At 43.1% G+C, this 25,045-nt stretch overlaps 1 protein-coding gene across 1 annotated transcript in view; it reads left to right on the forward strand.

Moving 5' to 3' along the window:
- Positions 1-25,045, forward strand: part of EFL1 (elongation factor like GTPase 1) — a 287,352-nt gene that overhangs the window by 256,719 nt on the left and 5,588 nt on the right. The window contains exon 19 of the mRNA XM_040414072.1: positions 11,262-11,446. Coding sequence (XP_040270006.1) covers positions 11,262-11,446 — 185 coding nt within the window. The remainder of the gene's footprint in view (positions 1-11,261; positions 11,447-25,045) is intronic.

Consider the following 25,045-nt stretch of genomic DNA (forward strand, 5'->3'; position numbering starts at 1 on the left):
AAGAATACAAGTTCTTAAAGGGGTTATTTCATAATTGATGTAACAATCAACTATCATATAATACAAGACAATCTCTTCATAAAGCTGGAACCAGCCCTGTACCTCACGTGGATCCAGAGATCTAGCCCATTTGTTGCTCCAGTTAGCGCTGCTAGATTTTTGTCAGGCTGCCATCCCGGGGGGGGGTTATATGCTCCTTCTGCTGCATCTCTCTTTATAAGCTTGAGGTGTTTGTCCTTTCTAGTTCAGCTCTCTCACTGAACTGTCATAGCTTCTATCAGAAGACCTGGTTGTCAGCAGTTGAAAAATGGAACTGAGCATGTGCGACCATGCTCATTCACCTTAGCAACTGGACAGGTACAATACAGGTTAAAGCGCAGAAGACGCTATTCTAATGAAACAAAAAAATATATATCAAAGCAGGAGTAACTTTTTGTAACAAAAAGTAAATTAGAAAAGTATTTACTTTTTCATGCTAAATTATATTTTTTTAAAAACATTTAAAGGTGTCGCAACCCTTTTAATATATATTTTTATATAGTTTTTTGTTGCCATTTGGCCAATTGGTAAGGTTTTTTTTCAGATTTTGAGGTTTTTTTTCTTCAAGATTTCACTGCATATTCCCAACTAAAATCTAAAATCTTCCTCCTATGCATGTGAATGGAGTTTTTGAAACCCCATTCACATGGGTAGGAAAATTTCTATGTGGATTTCCAGGCAGCAGACATGATCATTAGCCCCAGTGTTAGACACATAATCTGCAGCACATCTCTGGCTAATATCCATCGGTCCCCACTTTCTGCCACTGAATATGCACATCGGCTATGTGACCATAGCCTAAAAGAAAAAAAAAAAAAACATGTTCTCATTGATTTAGGAAATCATGGCATTGATTTTAGGTGATCTATTGTGTTGCGACCAAGGTTCGGGTTCAGTGTTAAATCTGACGGGCCGTGTGGATCAGTTACCATATACATGTCTGTGACTAGCACATCACAGAACTGCTCTGCACTGCTATCACTGAACACAATAAAATAACATTGCCAAAAGCAAATTGTAAAAGAATTGACTCAAATAGAATTTTTTATTTTTTTTCGTGAAGTCTTTAGAAGTTTTCAAAGTGCCGTCAATGACTTTTAAGAAAAGCTTCTTTCCAGGTAGATGTGTAGCAAGAGAATATATTACAGTACCAAAAGAAACAGGATATGTTTTAGTATCGTCAGAAGTGATTGATCAATGGATTTAAGGTTTGTAATGTGATGAATTGTAGCCCATTGTAGGGTTCACATGCCAATACATTAAAAACCTTTAAAGTGCTTTATTAGTGGACAAAATACAATAAAAACTACCGTATTTTTCGCCCTATAAGATGCACCGGCCTATAAGACGCACCTAGGTTTTTGAGGAGGAAAATAAGAAAAAAAAAAATTTTAACCACAAGGTGTGCTTTTGGTGGGTTTTGAATTAATGGTGGTCTGTGCATGACACTATTATGGGGGATATGTGGATGACGCACTGTCATTTGGGGGATCTGTGGATGGCACTGTTATGGGGGATCTGTGGATGGCATTGTTATGGGGTGGGGGATCTGTGGAGGACACTGCTATATGTCATCCACAGATCCCCCTCATAACAGTGTCCCCCAATACACCGGGCCCCGCCGTTCACCGCAGTATTTATAAACATTAATCCTTATCCATTTAATAAGTTTAACTAAAGCTGCGCTCTCCCCTATTCTACTGTATCAGTACAGCACTTACGAACACGCTTCCATAGCAGGCAGAGCTGACGGCAGCAGTAACGTCACTCACTGACGTCACACGCCTGCTTCGCCTGCTTCATTCATAAAGTGGGAGGAGCAGGCGCTCGATGTCAGTGAGTGACATTACTGCTGCCGCCCGCTCTGCCTGCTATGGAGCTTGTTAGTAAGTGCTGTACTGATACAGGGGAACAGGGGAGAGCGCAGCTTTAGTTAAACTTATTAACAGGATAAGGATTAATGTTTATAAATACTGCAGTGAGCGGCGGGGCCCGGTGTAAGAGTACAGTGACTGCATCGGGCCCCGCCCCTAGTTCCGGACTCCAGCCCCTACTCTCTCCCCGCTCATACATCGCAGACTGCGATGTAAAATGAAAGCATTCGCCCCCTAAGATGCAGGGGCATAAGTGCGTCTTATGGGGCAAAAAATACGGTATTTCTGGTTGAGGTTTGGATTAAAGGCCTGTTCTCGCATTCGGGTGGTCTGAACATTATAAAGATCTCATTTCTGAAGGACCTGGAGTCTGGACTTCAGTTCCCCTGATGCTCCTCAGTTATCGATAGATTTTGCCAACCTCCAAACATTGATGTGTCAGAAGATCCTGTTTTGGGAATATCCCTTTAAAGTCTTACTCCAGGCAAAAATAAAATGCAGCTTTTGTGCTGGCTTACAGGACCAGCGTTCCTCTTAAAGTTTCCTTTACTTGCATGAGGTTGTTCTTTGTGTCCCTTGCCATCTTCTTCTAGAGTGCAGCTGAAGTATGAGCTTCATGTATGATGAGCCTCTTAGGAGTCAGCATAGGTACTACAACTATCAACTGCATCACACAATGACAGTATGATAACTTAGCAGTCTCCTTGTGAGCAATCCAGGAATCTGCATAGGAAATACACTAACTTCAGTGATCAGCGACCATGAATATTGGTAGGGGGAGTTTATCAACCCTCCACGCTCACCAGAAAAGTGGCATTAAAATCATTCACATTTTTGCATAGGCGCCATTGGCACAAAAATATGCAGCTTTTGGTGGTTTTATGCCATATTCGCCACTTTTCTGAAGAGTGAGTGTGGAGGGTAAGGCTTAGTTGAGAGGCATAGCCTCCCAAGTCCTGACAAATTTACTGGCGTATGATTAAATTCTTTATAGACAATGTGGCCCCCGTGTAAAAGGCTCACCCCCTTTAACTGGACCGTTAGAGTGAGTTCACACCAGCACTATATACATCCATTGTTCTGCCCTGTTAAAGGAGCAAAACAAAGAAAATATCAGTAGTGGCAGAATCAGCACATAACTGACGTGAGCAGCGCTCCATTGATTACAGTGAAGGCTGTTTAGTTTCTTTTCGGGATCTTTTGTTTTTACCAGACAAAGTCCTGCATACAGGACTTTTTTGTCTGGTCTGCTTTGACGGGGCGCAAGAGGCCTTAACCGTATCAAGAATAGCTAGACACTGCCGGATCCCCATTCAGTATAATAGGATCTGGTGAGGATCCGGCAGGTTTCTGACACAAATGCTGGCTTCCTGACCGAAAAATACTGCTACATTGAATGGTATTTTACCGACATAAAGGCGTCATTTATTCCAGAAACCCTCCAGATCATGTTATAACGAATGGAGATCGGGCAGTGTTTGGCTACGATGAATAAGGTAACTCCGGTAGTTTGTTCCTCTGCCAGAATAGAGTACCGGAGTACAAAATGGAGATGTGAAACTAGCCTTACAAAATAAACACATTGATACCAGATGGTACTGGGATATATGGAAGGGTAATTTGATGCAGATTTTTCATATTTGTTTAATACATACAGTACAAATTTACTCAGCACTGCATAGCGTCTTGTGACCGCACAACATGAGGATGACTGATGTCGCACTAATGATGGTGAGGGACTTGTTGGACTCACTGTAATCCGGTAGTGTCTCAGCTGAGACAACTTCCAGACCACTGTGTGACCACACTTGCTATCATTAGGTGTGGTGTAGTAGCATGACATTGCCATCTTACTGTGCGGGACTGCAAGTTGCTATGTAGCCCTACATATTATGCTGATTCTACTTTGGATTTTCCAGCCAAAAATGCAAAACCACAGAGATATAGAATTGCCCAGACTAAAATCGTTACATTACTGTGACTTCCAATATTTTATATGGGAAAAAAAGCTGCGTATGATAGTGTACAAAGGCTACGGTGGCAGGGTAATTATTATATTTTTTAAAGTTGTGCCACTTATGGTAATTATTATTATTTATTATTAAAGCGCCATTTATACCATAGCACTGTACATATGATAGGGGCATACATACATAATACAGACAATTGCACTAAGCATAAACAAGACGAGTTACCAACTGGTACAGAAGGAGAGAGGGCCCTGCTCGTGAGGGCTTACAATCTACATGGTAATGCCACACAATTATTGGCATCCAAGTGTGGTCATGATCCCAGCCACATTATATATAGACTCGCAGATATTTACTATGCTATAACTTTATATAACCTAGAATCCTTAGATTAGAATGAGATTTTAGGTCAGAAATCCCCACACTAGAAGGTACGCTCTCATGTACGTAGTGTCTTCAAGATGTACAGATGTTTTGCAGTAGTTTCAGAGCGACTTTTAATGCTACGTTCTTGACGACTTGATATATGAAATCTAGTCATGTTTGGAACCTTTCATTCCTAGCCCATTCTGTCGTAGCTAGTCCTTAAAGTAGTAAAATGCATGATAAATTTGTCTTTACAAGCACAAGGGTAATTTATTGCCTTCTGAACCTAAACTACAGATTGTAACACAGCATAATGATCCCTGACCACGAATGTCAAGTGTCATGTATACAACGCTGCACATAAACTGTAGCGGCTCACTGGTAAACATGTGATCTGATAAATCACTGCAGAACAGAATAACTGACCTATTGATGTCTGGAATTCTTCTGTGACTGCAGTTTACAATGAACTCCATATGCACTGGCTTAAAGCTTTTACCATCTTGCCTTGCACAGCATTTTACTGATATCAGACTTATGGCTTATAACAGTATATTTTTTTTTTTATTTCATTAGTCTATAATGAGTTTTATACAGGCCAAAGAAGTGCCTCAGTGAAGTAAATGAGCAGTTCTCAAAAAAAAAATGTAGATATTGGCTGTGCCTCTTCGTACAATCATAACTGAGAAGGAGCTGTTGTGTTTGGGCTTCCCTAATGTTTTTTTTTTTTTCAACAATATTATTTCCCATTTCAGCTGCACAGCTAGATGCATTTCATTCACAAGCAGGGAGCATATCCCTTCTGCCGACACTGTACTGCTGTGACATACTTTCCATTGCTTCCCACTATGTTAGTTTTCAGCTCTGGAGCTCACAGAACTGATAAGGATGGATAAATCAGGCTTTCATGGTGTTCAGAAGCAGTTGTTTCATCAGGCTGAGGATCTCAGCTAGCTCTGACACTCCCCCACTTCCTCTCGGCTGTCTTCTGAGTACTAGGGGCGGATCTTGCATGACAACAGGCAGTGGACTACAACTTAGGTGGAAGTGAGTCCCCCGAGTGGCCATGACGTTACAGCTTTTTTTCAGGTGGATGCAAGAATATTTTCTAAGTGAAGTGATTTAGAAATTTGATAGTTACACTGTTCTCTGTTAAATGAAAGTAAATTGCACGAAAGTACAGTGACTCTTTAAAATTTGATTAAAGTTTGAGTTGGGTCGAACATATTGAGAAAATGCTCTGATTGCCTGGAAAATTTCTGGCCGTCTCTTCCTCTCTCGCCTTGTTTCTCTTGGTTCGGTAGAATTAGAACTTTTTGAAATATTTGGGGTACTCAAACGTATACCCATTACTGAAAGCCCAGCAGTGGGCTAAACACAGTGTGAACCCAGCATAAGAATATTAGAAGTCATTGCAGGGTTCTGTGACTTGTATAAATGTGCTCAACCTGCGGCCGCATGTTTTTGTGTGTCGTAGAACGCCTCAGGGAATAATCGTCTTATAATAGGGGGCACATTATTCCATATATACTGCACACACACACCATATAATCCTAATTCCTGATGTGTTCACTTGTGATGTTAGCTCACGGGTTATGGGGGCAGCCTGTTTTTCTTAATATGTTTAAATGCTCTCCTTACATGTCCTGCATCTTCACTAGATTATGAAACTGCTGAGAAAATACTTTTTTTGCTCATGCATATTCAGAAGGTGCAATTAGTTTAAAATGCTAAATAATCTTGCTATCAGTGGCGTGCCCTTGGGGGGCGGGGGGAGGGTCCGCCCCAGGTGCCGGCTCTCAGCACTCTCAGGGTGGTGCCAGAACAGAAGAAATGAGTGCTTCCATTAATACAGAAGGAAGCGCTCATTGCTTTTCCCTTTCTAAGATGCAGTGCATTTCTAAGATGGAAGCGCTCACTAGTCTGCAGGAGGAGGGGGAGAGAAGCGATGTGAGCGCTGTCCAGTACTTACCCCTCCTCCTGCTCTCTCTTCTCAGGGCCCGCTCTGCTGTGTCCTGGCTGCCTGCAGCGTCAGGAGGTACAGAGCGCAATCTGACCTGACGCTGCAGGAGGTCAGGTGACTGCAGTGCCGGCCCTGAGAAGAGAAGACAGCCAGGACGGGAGAGTGGAGACAGGAGAGGTAAGTTACTTTATTATTTTACAGTCTGATCCGTGGTCTGATATGGAGGTTTAATTGGGGGTCTGGAGCAGTCTATGGAGGGTCAGGAGAGGTCTGACTGGGGGGTCTGAAGTGGTCTAATGGGGGTCTGGTGGTCTGACTGGTGGGTCTGGAGGTCTATTGGGGGTCTGGAGGTCTAATGGGGGTCTGATTGGGGGTCTGGAGGTCTGATTGGGGGGTCTAGAGGTCTGATTGGGGGTCTGGAGGTCTAATGGAGGTCTAGAGGTCTGACTGGGGGGTCTAGAGGTCTGACTGGGGGGTCTAGAGGTCTAAAAGGGGTCTGGAGGTCTGACTGGGGGGTCTGGAGGTCTGATATGGGGGTCTGGTCTGAGGTCCGATATGTGGGTCTGGAGGTCTAATGGGGGTCTTATCTGAGGTCTGATATTGGGTCAGGGTCTTATATGGAGGTCTAATGGGGGTCTGATCTGAGGTTTAAAACTGGGGTCTTATATGGGGTCTGACATAGAGGTCTAAAGGGGGTTTGGTCTGAGATTGGGGGATCTCATTTATGGTTTTATATGGGGGTCTGATCTGAAAGGAAGGTGGGTTTTTTATTACTTGCGTACAATATAAAGGGGTGTTCTGTGTCGTACCAGTATTTTCAGGGGGACTGTTTCTGCAGGAAAGTATTGGGGGCACAGTGGACACAGTGGCAGGATGGGGTGTTGAGAAGGTGGGAGGATGATGGAAAAGTAGGAAAGTAAGATGTCTGTTTGTTAAACTCTGCAGAGGCAAGGTGCGGCTGAAAGAAGTCATCATGGCGGTCTGGTCTAACAGGAGAAGAAGAGAAAATCTACATCAGATAAGAGAAGTCACTGGATGTAGGAGGTACATATGTGGGGCTGTATTACCCTGTATGTTCTGTAGCGCTGTATGTAATGTTTTCCAACTGTCTTTTTAGGTTGTCCGCTTTTTTTTTCTTCGTACAAGCGCTGCCTTCTCTGCTCTGTTTACCTGCTCATCACTACAAATGCTACGGTGAGCAGGTGAACAGAGCAGAGAAAGCAGCTCTTATATGAGAGCTGCCCCCTCTTTAAACGGCTGGGGGCACAGAGGGCATTACTAATATGAAGGGGGCACAATGGGCATTTCTACTATGGAGGGGGCACAGAGCCAGAGGGCATTACTACAATGAAGGGGGCACAGAGGGCATTATTACTGTGAAGGGGCACAATGGACATTATTACTGATAAGGGGGCACAATGGGGATTTCTACTATGGAGGGGGCACAGAGGGCATTATTACTGTGAAGGGGGCACAGTGGGCATTATTACTATGAAGGGGGCACAATGGGCATTATTACTGTGGAGGGGGCACAGAGGGCATTACTAGCACAGTGGGCATTATTACTTTGAAGGGGCACAATGGGCATTATTACTTTGAAGGGGCACAATGGGCATTATTACTGTGAAGGGGGCACAATGGGCATTATTACTGTGAAGGGGGCACAATGGGCATTATTACTGTGAAGGGGGCACAATGGGGATTATTACTATGAAGGGGACACAATGGGGATTATTACTGTGAAGGGTCACAGAGAGGGTATAACTACTGTGAGGGGAGCACAATGTGTGCATAACTACTGTGAGGGGGCACAATGTGTGCATAACTACTGTGAGGGGGCACACATCTGTACAAAACTACTGTGAAGGTTGTACAATAAGGGCAACACTACTGTTTAAAGTATTGGGGGGGGGGAGGTGCCAGAGAAAGGACCGGCCCCAGGTGCCAAACACCCTAGGCACGCCACTGCTTGCTATGAAAATCAACAGCAACCGATTAACTGTTTACTGACTACTGATGTAACGGCTGTGATTTTCAAGGTAGCTAATTGCGTCAAACAGGATTGTTGTGTAGTAGATGACATCACCCCAGTAGGTCATATTCTTAGGCTACTTTCACACTGGCGTTTTGGCTTTCAATTTGTGAGATCCGTTCAGGGCTCTCCCAAGCGTTTAAAACGGATCAGTTTGCCTTCTAATGCATTCTGAATGGAGAAGGATCCGCTCAGAATGCCTCAGTTCAGTCTCCATTCCGCTTGCAGCGTTTTGGTGTCCGTCTCATGAAACTGACACAATCTGGCAGAATAGAAAACTGATCCGTCCTCCGTTGACTTTAAATGGTGATCAAGACGGATCCGTCTTGGCTATGTTGAATATAATACAAACGGATCCGTTCTGAACGGATGCTGTCGGTTGTAGTATCTGAACTGATCCATGACGGATCCGCACAAAACGCGAGTGTAAAAGTAGCCTTAACTGCCAATGGAGCATAAACGAGCCATTCTAGGTCATAAAGGAGCATTCTCCCCCATATGAAATCTGTTCTCAAGCAACACCCCTTCAACATCAATGGGAAATCCACAGACATGCATTTTTTTTTTTTCAATGTAGATTTGCAATCTTTAAAGTGGAAAAAATTGACATCGGTTTCTGCTGAAGAAATCGCAGCAGGCGGCCACATGCAGATGAGCCTGATAGAATGGGGCTAAGGCTACTTTCACACTGGCGTTTCTGGGTCCGCCTGTGAGATCCGTTTCAGGGCTCTCACAAGCGGCCCAAAACGGATCAGTTCAGCCCCAATGCATTCTGAATGGATAAGGATCCGCTCAGAATGCATCACTTTGCCTCCGTTCAGCCTCCATTCTGCTCTGGAGGTGGACACCAAAACGCTGCTTGCATCGTTTTGATGTCCGTCTGACGAAACTGAGCCAAACTGATCCGTCCTGACGGATCCGTTTTCACTGACAGAATATGGTGCAATTGAAAACTGATCCGCCTCCCATTGACTTTCAATGTAAGTCAAAACTGATTTTTTTTTTTGTTTGTTCATGGTAATGCAAACGGATCCGTTCTGAACGGATACAAGCGTTTGGATTATAGGTGCGGATCCGTCTGTGCAGATACCAGACGGATCCGCACCTAACGCAGGTGTGAAAGCCTAAATCTACTTGCAGATCTATGGCATTTCTAACTGCAAGTACATGGCATAAATCCAAGAGTCAGACTCTGATTTCTGCAGCAAATTCTTCTGATCTGTGGTATAAACGACAAAAGCTTTAATCTGGACAGATTTACTATTAGGACTATTTAAAAAGTCGCAAAAAAATGTGCAATTTCACTCCAGTGAGGACCATGCTTATCTTATGAGACTTTTTAATAGAACATGCGACTTTTTCGTAAAGACGTGCGACTTTTGTAAAGCTGCTTACTGACGGATAAACTGCTACCGTCAAACCAGATTTATTACAGTCTTAAAGGGCCGATCATAAATCTGACTTGGCTAAAACTGACTTTAGCCATATATGAAAGTGGAGTGAGCTGTCAGAGTCATGATAAATCTGGCCCTGTGAGATCAGGAAAGCCACAAAGGGTTTTCACACCGGATATTGACTCGATTTACATTTCTCTTCTCTTCATTCACTTTGCATTTTGTTAATTGATAAGAATAAACTATGTTTAAAGGATTCTTACTTTGCATCATTTTCCACACCGGAATCTTTTGCACGGTACTGTATACATACGATACAGAGCTTACACTCGGTGTACAATACCTGTGCAAGGTTTCCGTCGGGATGTATGCATTTACCTGTCGACTAAAGGCGCCTTTACTGCAGATTATATACGTTGGAGGTAGGCTCTTTACAAATGGCACCTGCTTCACAGCGGGGCGACTGCATGGCTAACGGGTGCCCGATGTTTCACACAGCAAACACCCCGGGCTGATGTCTGTGATTGGTGATAATGCCGATCATAGACATTTAACCCCTCCGATACCGTGGCCAAATGTGACAACGGTATCTGAAAGGTAAAAAAAAAAAACAGAAGTGGATACTTTCTGGGCAGGAATGCCTTCCCCTTGGTGAGATGGAGAAGGTAGTTCTTAGTGGTAATAGGCCAAAGCCTCTACAAGGCTTCTAGGCCAATTACTGGTAATGCGGGCCTGCAGGTGGCCGCACTGCATTGGAATATACTGAATTTTGTATTAAAAAAAATAAATGAATAAAACTCAATTTCATACTGAATAGAAATGGCAATCTAATGTTTGCATGTTGGGGTCCCCTTGGGGGACTAAAAAAAAAGTTGAGAAAAAAGTGTAAAAAGTAAAATTATAAAAATTCTAATCACCCCCCTTTCCTCAAAATTAAAACAAACAATCAAAATAATATGACATAGGCATCGCCATGTCAGAAAATGCCAGTACTAATAAAATCTAAAAAAATGTATTCCATATAGTGAAGGTTGTAAGAGGAAAAAAATCAAAACGGCAATTCACAATTTTTTCATCCACCTCCCCAGAAAAATTTTATAAAAAGAGATCAAAAAGTCAAATACACCCCCAAAATTGTATCAATAAAAACTACAGATCTTTCCGTAAAAATTGAGCCCTCACACAGTAGACAAAATTGTAATTTTTAAAAAGTTTTTTTTTCAGTATTAAAACACATGAAAAACTATATAAATGTGGTATTGTTGTAATCGTACTGACCCAGAGAATGAAGGGCACCATATAAACAAAACCCATAAAAATGTGGCGGAATTCCCCCACCCCCTCAATTCCTCCACATTTAAATTTTTTCCCTACTTCCTACTACATCGTATGCACTACTAAATGGTGCCATTACAAAGTACAACTTATCCTGCAAAAAACAAGCCCTCATACGGCTATGTGAAAGGAAAAATTAAAAAAAGTTATGGTTCCGAGAAGGCAGGGAATGAAAAACAAGAATGGAAAATCCTCCCAGAAATGAAGTGGTTAAGAAAAAAAAATTCTAATGCTATTTACTATTTGTTTCACAGTTTCTGTTTGTCTTCTGTTTGAACCTTTTTGCAGGTCGTGTGTATGGTGTGCTGTCTAAAAGAGAAGGTCGTGTCTTGTTGGAGGAGATGAAAGAAGGAACAGACATGTTCATTATTAAAGCTGTGTTACCCGTGGCCGAAAGCTTTGGCTTTGCTGATGAAATAAGAAAGAGGACAAGTGGCCTGGCCAGCCCCCAGCTGGTGTTCAGTCACTGGGAGGTAAATGCATTATTCCTTCTGAATAGTCAGCACATCAGATGAGATGATTGGAGAACACTTGGCAGATGGGCACCCCTCCGTAATTCATTCATGTTAATATTTCATGGGCTTTTCTGCCCATAGACTTAGGAAATAATGCAAATATTGTTCCTGCATCTGTTTGGTTTTCACAAATGTCAAATCAGAAAGGGGGGCACTCGTGTATTGGTTGTTAATTGGGGTGGCCTTCATATTGACCGGATGTCCTTTACTTGCCTGCCTGTATGGCAGTTGGGAATGACTTCTATCTGACCTCATATACGGGTTGTAGATAGAACTTGTTACTCGCCATGGCGTCCAGTTACTGCTCTGAGTTTTTTCAGCTTAAAAAATGTCCGCTTTCTTCTGAGTGATTGGTACGGGTAATGCACTGTTTGTCATGAGTATCTCGCTAATATGCAAATTAGCTCTCTTTCCAAAAAGAAAGCCATGCCTCTGGCACCACCTGTTGGAAGGAGGCTTTCCTTTATGTCAGTGCTTGACCTTTTACTTACAGGCCTTGAGACTTAAAGGGGTTATCCAATTTCACAAACAGACTTCCCCCCCCCATGTGCCGGGCTCCTCCGAGGGAATATACTTTTCCCGCTCCCTGCGCCGCTCCTGGTCCCCGCTGCTTCTCCCTGTACACAGAAGAAAATATCCGGTGTCTTGGGGGAGCAGGCAATGGCAGGGGGGGACGGGGATGAGCCTCCCTAGGGTCACCCGCAATACTAGGGAGGCTTGTCCCCGTCCCCGCCTGCCATTGGCTGCTTCCCCCCCGAGGGGTTGTCTCACTTCAGCAAATGGCACTTATCATGTACAGAAGATTAATACAAGGCACTTACTAGTGTATTGTGATTGTCCATTTTGCTTCCTTTGCTTACTAGAATTATTTTTTAATCACATTATACACTGCTTGTTTCCATGGTTATGACCACCCTGTCATCCGGCAGCAGTGGTCATGCTTGCACAATATAGGAAAAAGCGCAATCCACTCTGGTGGCCTGGACCGCCGAAGTGCACATAATCCAGCACTTTTTTCTACAGTGTAAAAGCACGACCACCACTAATGGATTGCAGGGTGGTCGTAACCGTAAAAACGAGCAGTGTATAATATGATGGAAAAATGAATCCAGCCAGCAAAGGAAGGAATATGGATAATAACAATACATTAGTAAGTGGCTTATCTGGGCGAGACGCCGGGGTTACTAATTTCTATGTAGGGAGCTCCTAATAGGTATAAGGCGTCTTAGGCCTCTTTCACACAAATGATACTGATTGGCTCAGGATGCGTTCAGTGAAACTTGCACCATTTCGCAAGGAAGTTCAGTCCTTTTTGTCTACAATTGCGTTCAGTGTTTCAGTTTTTTCCGTGCGGGTGCAAGCCGTTTTGGTGCATTTTTCACACGTATGAAAAAAACCCTGAAGGTCTACAAACAACATCTCCTAGAAACCATCAGTGCAGTGCGTTTTGCACTGAAGCCCCATTCACTTCTATGGGGCCAGGGCTGCGTGAAAAACGCAGAATATAGAACATGCTGCAATTCTCACGTAGAACTGATGTGTGAAAAAAACCGCTCATGTGCACAGCCCTATAGAAATGAATGGGTCAGGATTTAGTGCGGGTGCTATGCGTTCACTTCATGCATTGCACCCGTGCTGAAAACTCGCTCGTGTGAATGGGGCCTTATAGGTCATGCAGTGCTCCTCTGGGAAAAAGGTATACAAATTAGCTCTTTCCAAAGCAGAAAAGAAATCTGTGAGCTAACCTGCATGGCCGTTAGGCTACCTGCACATGGGTGCGGACTCTGTGCAGAAATTCCGCACTAATGTTTCATGCGGATTTCTGTGCGCTTACGCTCCAAGAAATGTGTTACTTGCGTTTTTTGTCGCGGATTTTATGCAGTTTGCCACAGATCTCAGAGCCTTGCTTTGAAAAGGGTGAAATCCGCACAAACAGTTGACATGATGCAGATTTCGAAATCCGTATGGCACGAAAAAGCAAAGCGTACATGAGATTTATCTACTTTGCTAGTACTGTATTATCCACGTAGAGAAAAACATGCGTGATCTGCATTGTGTGCCTAAGGCCTCTTTCACATGAGCGTGACGGATTAGGTCCGGATGCGTTCAGTGAAACTCGCCCCACTTTGCAAGCAAGTTCAGTCAGTTGTGTCTGCGATTGCATTCAGTTGTTATTTTTTTTCTGCGCGGGTACAATGCGTTTTGATGCGTTTTTCACGCGCGTGATAACAAACTGAAGGTTTACAAACAACATCTCTTAGCAACCATCAGTGAAAAACGCATTGCATCCGGACTTGCTTGCGGATGCGATGCGTTTTTCACTGAAGCCCCATTCACTTCTATGGGGCCAGGGCTGCGTGATAAACGCAGAATATAGAACATGAAATGAATAGGCCAGGATTCAGCGCGGGTGCTATGCGTTCAAGTCACGCATTGCATTTGCGCGGAAAACTCACTCATGTGAAAGGGGCCTAAGGGTACTTTCACACTTGCGGCAGGCAGTTCCGTCGCCGGAAACTGCCTGCCGGATCTGGCAAGACGGACGCAAACTGATGGCATTTGTCAGACGGATCCGGATGCGGATCCGTCTGACAAATGCATTGAAACACCAGATCCATCTCTCTGGTGTCATCCGGAAAAACGGATCCGGTATAAAATCTTTTTTTTTTTGTATTTTTAAAGGTCTGCGCATGCACAGACGGAAAAGCCGGAACCATTTTGCCGGAACACTTAATGCCGGATCCGGCACTAATACACTTCAATGTAAATTAATGCCGGATCCAAATGTTCAGTATTTTTGGCCGGAGATAAAACTGCAGCATGCTGCGGTGTTTTCTCCGTCCAAAAAAAACGTAAGAGGGACTGAACTGATGCATCCTGAACGGATTGCTCTCCATTCAGAATGCATTAGGATAAAGCTGATCAGTTCTTTTCCGGTATTGAGCTCCTAGGACGGAACTCAATACCGGAAAACAAAAACGCTAGTGTGAAAGTACCCTAAGTGTCTTTACGACTGCTAGGGAGTGTCCACAAGGAGAAATCGGATCTCTCTAATACTCACTTAGTTCCTGCATTACCATCTACAGAACTTTTTGGATTATTGTATTGTTTTCTGTATTGTTTCTTTCAGACTCTCTTGTCTGAGATCAGGGACTTGGTATGAACCTTGTTTGTAGCTATAATAGAGTGGGTATAGTCTTACATTTTATTAATTTGTCGCTTTATACACGTACTGTAGAAATGTGCCCAGTTTGGGTTTGCTCTCATTAAGATAACAGCTGACCGTGCCTAGCAGGCACACCCCGCTCCCATGCCAGATGTTGGGTGTCTGTCTGGGGCCGAGTAGGATTTCAGGAGTGAGAAAACATTGAAATTTCAAGACACATTACTGCCCAGTGGGAGTCCTGAAGGTCTGGGGGAAAAATGATAGAAGATAAAACAAAGGAAGTATATTAGATGGAGCGCACTCTCCTAAACTCCTGAAAACGAATCCGAGCTCGCTGCCTTTTGCTGACCTTCTTCACTGATCACACACAATACGTTTACTAGTGTATGTCAGCAAAAGACAGTATCGAAAAGCTTTGCAAATCCCATTTTAGGGCTACATGCACACGACCATGAAAAACGTACATGTTATGGACAATTTTGTAACGGCAGTCACGCGTCCGTTTTATGACCAATGGTAGTTTATGGGGTTATTCACACAGCAGTTTGTTTTGACAGCCAGTGAATAATGGATGTCAAAAAATAGAACATCTTCTAACTTGTCCGTTTTCACCGACCAACAGCCCCCATACAATTGAAGGGGACTTTTTTTTACGTCAATTTCTCAGACAGGCATCAGTGAAAAAACATCAGTTAAAAACTGACAGTTTATCCGTTTTTATCGTCCATGTGCATGTAGACTGATCTATGTACTATGATGTATCTTAAAGAGGTTGTCTCACTTCAGCAAATGGCATTTAACATGTAGACAGAGTTAATACAAGGCTCTTACTAATTATTATTATATCTTTTACACTCTTGTATAGCGTGGACATATTCTGCAGCACTTTACAGACCATCACTCACTGTCCCCAATGGGGCTCACAATCTAAGTTCCCTATCAGTATGTCTTTAGAGCGTGGCAGTAAACCGGAGTACCTGGAGGACACCCACACAAACACGGGGAGAACATACAAACTCCATGCAGATGTTGTCCTTGGTCAGATACGCTGCAAGGCACTAGTGCTGACCATTGAGCCACCGTGCTGTAATGTATTGTGATTGTCCATGTTGCTTCCTTTGCTGGTTTGATTCATTTTTCCATCACATTATACACTGCTCGTTTCTGTGGTTACGACCACCCTGCAAAACAGCAGTGATGGTCGTGCTTGCACATTGTAGGAAAGTGCACCATCCTATGCGTACTCCCATGGTACTGCTGCTGGATTTACAGGGTGGTCATAACCATGCAAATGAGAAGTGCATAATGCGATGGGAAAATGAATCCAGCCAGCAAAGGAAGCAATATGGACAATCACAATACATTAGTAAGTGCCTTGTATTAACATTGTCTACATGAGAAATGCCATTTGCTGAAGTGAGACGACCCCTTTAACCATGACAGAGGCCCTATTAAAAACCTATGAAACCATTCATAGATTCCTTTCAGGGAAAAAAAAGAACACATGCGGGCTGCCATCTTTAGTAAGGTAGACTCACCCGTCCGGCGATGCACAGGTAAGCCCTTACCTGTGCCGGGAGCCGGTCTGAAATCAGTTCCGAGAACAGCCGCCGGGGGACTTCATCGGGCTGTTCTCGGAACTGCCTGCTCCCGGTGACTGTATTTGATTTCAGATCGGCTCCCGACACAGGCACAGGTAAGGGCTTACCTTTGCATCGCCGGACGGGTGAGTCTACCTTACTAAAGATGGCAGCCTGCATGTGTGGCGAACACTGCAAACTGACCATCACTGTTAGTAACTGCTTTGTATTCATTTTCCCTACATGATAAATGACATTTGTTGAGGTGACACAACCCCTTTGAAGCGTTTTTCTGAGACTTATTGATGGCCTATCTTTAGGTTAGTACTGGTGCCTTGCAGCGCTGGGGTCCTGGTTCCAATCCAGACAGGGACAACATCTGCATGGCATTTATATGTTCTCCCCATGTTAGCATGGGTTTCCTCCTCCAGGTACTCCGGTTTACCACACTCTAAATGTACACAAATGGGTAAATTGGCTTCCTTCGAAATTGACCCTAGTGTGTGTTGTGTGCCGGGGTCAAGCGCCTATATGGCAGCCACTGACGTCCAAGGGGGTCGGTCGCCCAAACCAGACAACTATCCTTGCACTTTGAGTCACAGTGGGAAAATCACATTACAAATGTTTGTCCTTGACTTCCGGCACCCACGCTGATCAGCCTCTTCATACGCCAGGGATGTCCCATTCATGGCCTTTTATAATGTACAGCTGGGTAGTGTCTTTTTTTTTCTTTTCGTACTCTTCTTACTAATAAACTGTGATTTTTACACCAGTTGTAATAAATCGACACCATAGTGTAATATTCAGTAAGTCAAACATTCTTCTAGCATTAGAGGTTACCGCTATGCTCAGTAATTTTTTTATATATATACCCATATACACAGTATAGTATATATGTGTGTGGGTGTGTGTGTGTGTGTGTTGTGTGTGTGTGTGTATATATATATATATATATTATTAAAATGGATCTCAGCTCTCATATGTAGTAAGTCATTAAACTTGTCCTCCGTGACACCTGACATTTCAAAGACTAATGTAGTCCCTCAATGAAACGCTTCATATTGTGTTTGCCAGTCTGCGTCCTTGGAGAAGTATCGCATTATCCTCGCTGTGTCTGCGAGAGAAAGAACCTTTTTTTGTGACCGAGCAGGAAACTGTTCTGTGGCTTTGGAAATTGTAATGCCTGCCTTTTATCAGGCTCACTTAGGGCAGATAAATAAAATAAGAAGTATGGCGGCATTAGAAAGGGTATTACTTAGAGCCGGTCCCCGAGCGCTTGTAACGCTAAGCAAGTCTTGGCTGTGGAATAGTGTTGACAAATGCAGTTCGGCTGAAATTCATTTCGTTTATCAAGTCAATTACAATAGAAAGTCATCCGTGATTTTGTTCTGTGCGTCCCCTGAATAGCAGGCCTTTGAAGCTGATGAATTCCACACATTGACATGTGCCGGCGTATTGTAGTATAATCAGGGATTACACTGCGTATTGTGACTTTACCGGGCAGAGCTCCACCTTTACTAGGTAGAGGACATTGTTTTTATGACAATTCTTTAACTGAAAAAGCTTGATTTTCGAAGCCGAGTCATATAAAGTCACTGACTCATCTACTGTAGCATTCCGAAATTTGTGACAGCAAGGAGTAGTCCAATGGACGTCACAGTACAGATCATCAGAAAATCAGACATTGGAAATGTCAGTAATAATCAAGAAAGTATTATTGAATTGTACAGAAAGGTCTCCTTGCCATTTGCATTGGTCCATGTAAAAGGGCCTCAAAGGGAATGTCTAGAATATTTTTTTTAACTTCTCCACTCTCCCTCAAACAGCAGGACCTGCTCCCTGCCACTCCATTCAGGATCCATGGCTCCAGGGCTGTCTTCACCGTACTTCCGGTCCACGCCTATAAACATTATGCCTGGAAGGGGTCATGTGCGCCACAGCAACTGTTCTCATCTATGATGTGTCCCCCAAAAAATAAAATACTGCCTGTACAGATTTTAAATTTGTAAAAAAAAAATGAAAAAATAGACTCCTTCTACTTCTGACAGTCCCATCAATCCAGCATCATCCTGTATACACTCTTGTGACTGCTGCCAGGCATTCAGTGGCCTTAGTGACGTGTGCATGAATGGCCACAGATCACCGGTGAAAAATGAGAGAGTCCTGTAAGACAGACACATTTAAAGTGTTGTCTCACTTCAGCAAATGGCATGTATCATGTAGACAAAGTTAATACAAGACACTTACTAATGTATTGTGATTGTCCATGTTGCCTCCTTTGCTGGCTGGATTCATTTTTCCATCATGCTATACACTGTTTATTTCCAGGGGTTTACGACTAGGGATGAGCGAATCGACTTCGAATGAAACATCTGAAGTCAATTCGCATAATACTTTGTTTGACTACTGTACGGAGTGAGCGCTCCGTACAGTATTAGAATGTATTGGCTCAGATGAGCCGAAGTTATTACTTTGTGAAGTTTTGCGAGACTTCGCATAATAACTTCTAAAGTACCACTTGTAACCGAACCCGAGTTCAGGAAATGTTTTTTTACAGTAGAAATTTATTTATGAAGTTATTATGCAAAGTCTTGCGAGACTTCACAAAGTACCGGTAATAACTCCGGCTCATCTGAGCCAATACATTCTAATACTGTACGCAGCGCTTGCTCCTTACAGGATTCAAACAAAGTATTATGCGAATCGACTTCGGATGTTTCATCCAAAGTCGATTCGCTCATCCCTAGTTACGACCACCCTCAATCCATCAGTGGTGGACGTGCTTGCACACTATAGGAAGAAGCCTATGCCCGCTCCCATGGCCCTGGCCACCAGAGCATAGTGTGCAATCACGGCCACCGCTGATGGATTACAGTGTGGAAACAAGCAGTGTATAATGTGATGGATTACAATGTGGCCGTAACCATGGAAATGAGCAGTGTATAATGTGATGGAAAAATGAATCCAACCAGCAAAGGAAGCAACATGGACAATCACAATACATTAGTAAGTGCCTTGTATTAACTTTCTCTACATGATAAATGCCATTTGCTGAAGTGAGACCATGACAGAGGCCCTATTAAAAACCTATGAATCCATTCACAGATTCCTTTCAGGAAAAAAAAGAAATGGACACTTTTAACAGGAGGCGCTGAAAGAATATAAATTCTGCACATGTACTTGATACCGATTCAATTATCTGTATGCAATTGCTGCAAGCTGTAAATGACATTGCCATTAAGATGGAGCGGCCTAGCAATAGTTCATACTGCTCTGCCGACAATGACACAGTCCTGGCTTCGGTCCCCAGCCTGCTGCAGGCCTGTAACAGAGTGCTTAGAGCTCCGTCACCTCTCCCCAACCTGAAGGCAGCAGTAAGAAACGGCCTTGTGTTCTCCGAAGATAACTGGGCGTATGCATTTCACAAGTTTGCATTTCAATTGCAAGGAGCATGTGGAAACGATTAAGTATATGGAAGTGTGAAGACCTCATTGGCACTGCTGCTCGCTGCTGTTACTGAAGGGGAAGCGACATGGTGTATTATGTGTAGGCCGGCATATGGGCCTGGGCGGATCTGGACCCTGCCTGATTTCCTTGCATTTATTCATAGAAGTGAAAGCCACCACAATGTCCTCTGTAATATATTCAGTAGACTCTGTATAGAGCAGGGTTTAATTTGGCCAGTTTATTGTGAAAGCTGACAGGTATTTTTTGGGTAGAATTACTGTAATTGAGCCAATAACACCCTCTTATTCACATTCTGATCAGCGTAATTAGTGGGGAATATAGAAGAGATCTGAATCAATTTAGTTTTTGACTGATAACGTTAATGATATATATATATACTGGATACACTATAAACTTCTAATTGGTGGGAATCCAGGAATGGGAAACCTTATCTCTGTTGTCCTTATGGACGGCCCCTCTCCATTATAGAGTATGTGTCCTCCGTCGACGTCAGAAAGCTATGTTGTCCCTTTTCCTTCGGGGAGCCTTCGCTCTACGAGGTAGGTGTGTTGCGGTGTGCACTTTTGTTATGGGGATTGCTCTACTTCTAAGGCCCCATATCCATTTTGGGGCCCACAAATCGTGGACCGGCCAAATATGGATGTGGTCCATGTTGCATCCGCATTTTTGGGGTCTGCATTTTATGGACAAGTACAGGACATGTTCTGCATCCATATGTCCATTACATACTTGGCTTCAAAATGTGGTTCATGGACCCATTGAAGTCAATGGATCTGCAAAAAAGACAAATGTCACACAGACGTCATCCTTATTTTGCGGATCTGCACTTTGTGGATCGCAAAATACATATAGTGGTGTGAATGCACCCTGAGCCATAGCTTTGTTTCACCTAGGGCAAAGATTCAGATGGGTGCTCCTGCCCTTTATGTAAATACCCTGGGTAAGGCAGTGTCTCCCCCACTGGCACCCAGGACACGACATGCCCCGCCAGCTGTGCCCCTTTATACTCTATTTTTGACCGTTGCACTTAAGGTGGATTTAGACAAACCAAAAATTGTCCAGATTATCGTGAACGACCGTTCCTGTGAACACTCGTTCGCCATAATCTGGCCATCTAAATGTGCCGCATTTTGCTTGTTCAGCGGGTGATCCTGTCGTTCATGCAGGTACATCAACCATCATTTCTGGGCAGCAGATCAGATCTTCTGCCCTGAAACAATGAGTCTGTATGGGGATGAGTTACAGCAATCCCTCGTCCTCATACTGTGGAGGTGATCGCTGCATGTAAATGCAGCGGTCTCCTCCACCAGTGAGCAGCCGACCGTCGGGAAGGAGCGCTTCCTTCCCATTGGCCGCTCTATCAGCCCATGTAAACCCGCCTTTACACAAGTGTTTTATAAGATGGGTTGTACAATGCACTGGGACTATTGATCTGAATGTCTGCTGCACATCAGTAGACATGTAATCCCCTATCGTGGGGTGCAGTGCCCCATCTATCTAAGTGAATATCTCAGGAGACTGCTTGTTTCCCATCCACACAAACAGGTGATCAGGTCAGAATAGGACGGGATGCCCAGTCGCCAGGCGCACGGTGCACCCTCACTATCCGACACATCAGGAAGACCCCTGAATACAATCCATTCTTATTATGTTCAAAACCAGATGGCTGGAAAAACCTGCATTAAAGCTAATTCAGATCTTAAAACAAAGAAAATCCATAGGCAACATAAAAGGGGCCTAGCTTTACCAAAAAGACATGCCTTTCTGAAATAATTATGTCCAAAAGAGCCGTCTAGTTCTTTGTGCAGCAGCTGATAAAAGACAAGCGTTGAAATGTATTAATTCTAAACGTGTGTCTCCAAAGGTACACATGAGAAAACCCCTAAAGGAGAAGCGGCATCACACAGCTCTTTTCATGTCCTCCTCTAGTATCTGCAAACGCAGAAGGCCTTTGTAAGAAAACCTTTAATTGCTCCAAAAATAACACTTGGGGAGAAGAAAAAACAGCCCCAGAAATTGTACAATTACATTATGAAATGCACTTTCATCAGGCAACAAAGGAGGCTTCCAGCATAAAATAACATTTCTGTGGTTCCAGGATTCATGGGGCGAGGAGCGTGATTGATGGGCTGTGCTGTCCACCGAACAAACGTCCTGCCTACCAGTCATCTAGATACAGTGTCTACCTACCAGTTATTTATATACACTATCTATCTATCATTTATGTGTCTGTCTATCATCTATACAGTATCTGTCTCTATATATCTCATATCTATCTATCTATATCATTTATATGTCTATCATCTATACAGTATCCTATCTCATATCTGTCTATCTCATATCTATCTATATCATTTATATGTCTGTCTATATAGATCTCATATCTATCTATCTATATAATTTATATGTCTATCATCTATACAGTATCTATCATTTATATGTCTGTCTATACAGTATCCTTCTATCTCATATCTATCATCTATCTATCTCATATCTATCTCTATCTCATATCTGTCATCTATCTATCTCATATCTATCTATCTAATATCTATCTATCTATCTCATATCTCTCTCATATCTATCTATATATCTAATATCTATCTATCTATCTATCTCATATCTCTCTCATATCTATCTATATATCTCATATCTATCTATCTATCTCATATCTATCTATCTCATATCTATCTATCTCATATCTATCTATCTCATATCTATCTATCTCATATCTATCTATCTCATATCTATCTATCTCATATCTATCTATCTCATATCTATCTATATATCTCCTATCTATCTATCTATCTATCTATCTATCTCATATCTATCTATCTCATATCTATCTATCTCATATCTATCTTATATCTATCTATCTCTATCTCATATCTGTCTCTATATCTCTTATCTATCTGTCTGGCTTTCAGTTTCTCTTTCTATCTTATCTGTCGTATCTATATCTATCTATCTATTACATTCCCATGATTGCCCTTGTTTGAGCTTTGATTTGCCGAATTTATGAGAAAGAAGCAAATCAATGATTTCATTGTATTCCATGGTTTGGTCAAACTGGCAAATGGATTTCCGCATATCTATGTATTGCCTGTCTATTTCTCTCTCTTCCTAAATAGATGAAATATATATGTATATCTGTCTATCATATCTGTTATGTGATATCCCCAAACCACATTATAATTGCCATACGTAGCCTTGTTTCTTCTGTGTTTTTCCTTGCATGTTTCTTAAATTGGCCACCCAATAACGCGACCAGTGTTCTCGTTGCTGGTAACCAGCTAGAACCTGCATGACTGCGTATTATAAAGACCACCCAGTGTATCTTGGGTTCTGATAACCAGTGTCCCCTCCTCTCTGCGCCAGGAGAAGACAAAGCTTTATTGTGGCGGTGCCCCCGGCATGTGTGCAGGCGAGGATCAGACAGCCCTGTGGTCTAAATGGTTAAAGAGCGTGCTGGTGTCTGGGGAACGTGTGCAGCCGTAGACATGAGCCGGTGCATTACCTATGCTTGTGCTGTATCATGTATCAGCAGCAGATGCATTGTGACAGATTTCCCATTGAAAGAGCCTGGTGTTTTCACTCAGCAGAAAAAAAGGATTTGGATAGATGTTTACTTACTGCTAAGATTCCCTCCATCTGTCCTGCACTTAATGGTACCTGTCTGTCCACCAGAGACTTGGGGGCTCCTTGCCAAGTTCCTAATTTAGCTCGGAGTAATTTGTCATTTTATGCTTTATATCACAGGCCTGTGTTTGAACACACAGATAAGACTGAGAAGCTTTTCTCATCAATCAATCCCACTTAAAGACGGGAGCAGCATTGATTGCTCATTTAGCTTTTCTTTTTTTTTGGGGGGGGGGGGGAATTTGCCATTTGTGCCCAATCTGGTGAGAGGCGCACACTGTATGCAAGATTTACCCTGTTAGGTTATTTCTCCAGGAGGCTGCAGCATGCAGACAAAAGATCTCGCTGGGGTGGGAGCTCCTTCTGTGGTGCTTTCTATAGCCAGGGAGGTTTGCTGCATAATTACATAATGTATGTTCCGTGTGTGCATAATGCAACCACTGAGCCCTACTGTGGAATTGGAGAGCCTTTTAATCTGGCCACATTACATCTGTAAGAATTTCCTTTTCAAGTGATAATAAGACCTTTGTGTTCACGGGAGGCAGGAGTGAGAGTAACGATGTGGACGTCTGCTGGCCATTATGCATTTACTATGTGCGAGTGTGGGACAATCGACCAGCACAAGGACATTTCTCCTGCCGACATGTGTCAGGTATAGACCGACACCAAGTGATTGGTTATGTATAGTAAATACAGACGTCCGCAATTTCGTTCCGCATTTTGCGGAACGGAATTGCGGACCCATTCATTTCTGTGGGGCAGCACGATGTGCGGCCCCGGATCCGGAATTGCGGACCCGCACTTCCGGGTCCGCAATTCCGATCCCGAAAAAAATAGAACATGTCCTATTCTTGTCCGCGGACAAGAATAGGCATATTCTATTAGTGCCGGCAATGTGCGGTCCGCAAAATGCCGAACGAACATTGCCGCTGTCCATGTTTTGCGGATGCGCAAAACACACACCAACGTGTGAATGGAGCCATACTTGTGTAACAATGAGTCAGAGTGCAGAACGGACAGCGTGCGGACTAAACACTAACCCGTTAGTCAATGGTCCAGTTCACAAGTGCAATTTAGATTTTTTTGTTTATTTCTTTTTATTTATTTATTTGATTACACGGACCCCGATTATACCTTGCAGTGTGGTGCACGTCAAAGCTGCACTGCAACCTCTGATTGAAGACCGTGGCAAACCCACAGTTCAGTTCAGTACATGTCCCTGGAAATGCTTAAATGGGAAGCTCCAATCACGTTACCAAATGTACTAATTGAGATCGCAGATTTTGTATGCTGCATTTTTTTTTTACACTGAAATTATACAGTATACGTCTGGATTTGAAAACTTTTGTAATTGCATGTAATAAAAAATGTAGCATAGCCACCGAGTTATTCAATAAGATGTATCTGTACAGCACCACCTGCAGTTTGTTCTTTTTCTTATTTCTCTGTCCACCTTGCTGAGGTGGACGCACATGCTCAGTTCCATTCTTCAACTGCCACTTGAGCTGTGATAGGGAGAGAGCTGTGGAGAAAGGACATGCCCCCTGAGCTGCAACAGAAAGGACACCTCTCCCCCCCCAGCTGATAGCTCGATATAAATCAATTGGAGCAATAAAATTATTGGAGCAATGAATGTGGAGATCTCCAGACCCATGTGAGCTACAGGGCTGGTTATACTTTTGTTAAAAAGAGATGGTCAGGTACTGA

This window comes from Bufo bufo, chromosome 1 (assembly GCF_905171765.1).
Source record: "Bufo bufo chromosome 1, aBufBuf1.1, whole genome shotgun sequence".
Lineage (NCBI taxonomy): Eukaryota > Metazoa > Chordata > Amphibia > Anura > Bufonidae > Bufo > Bufo bufo.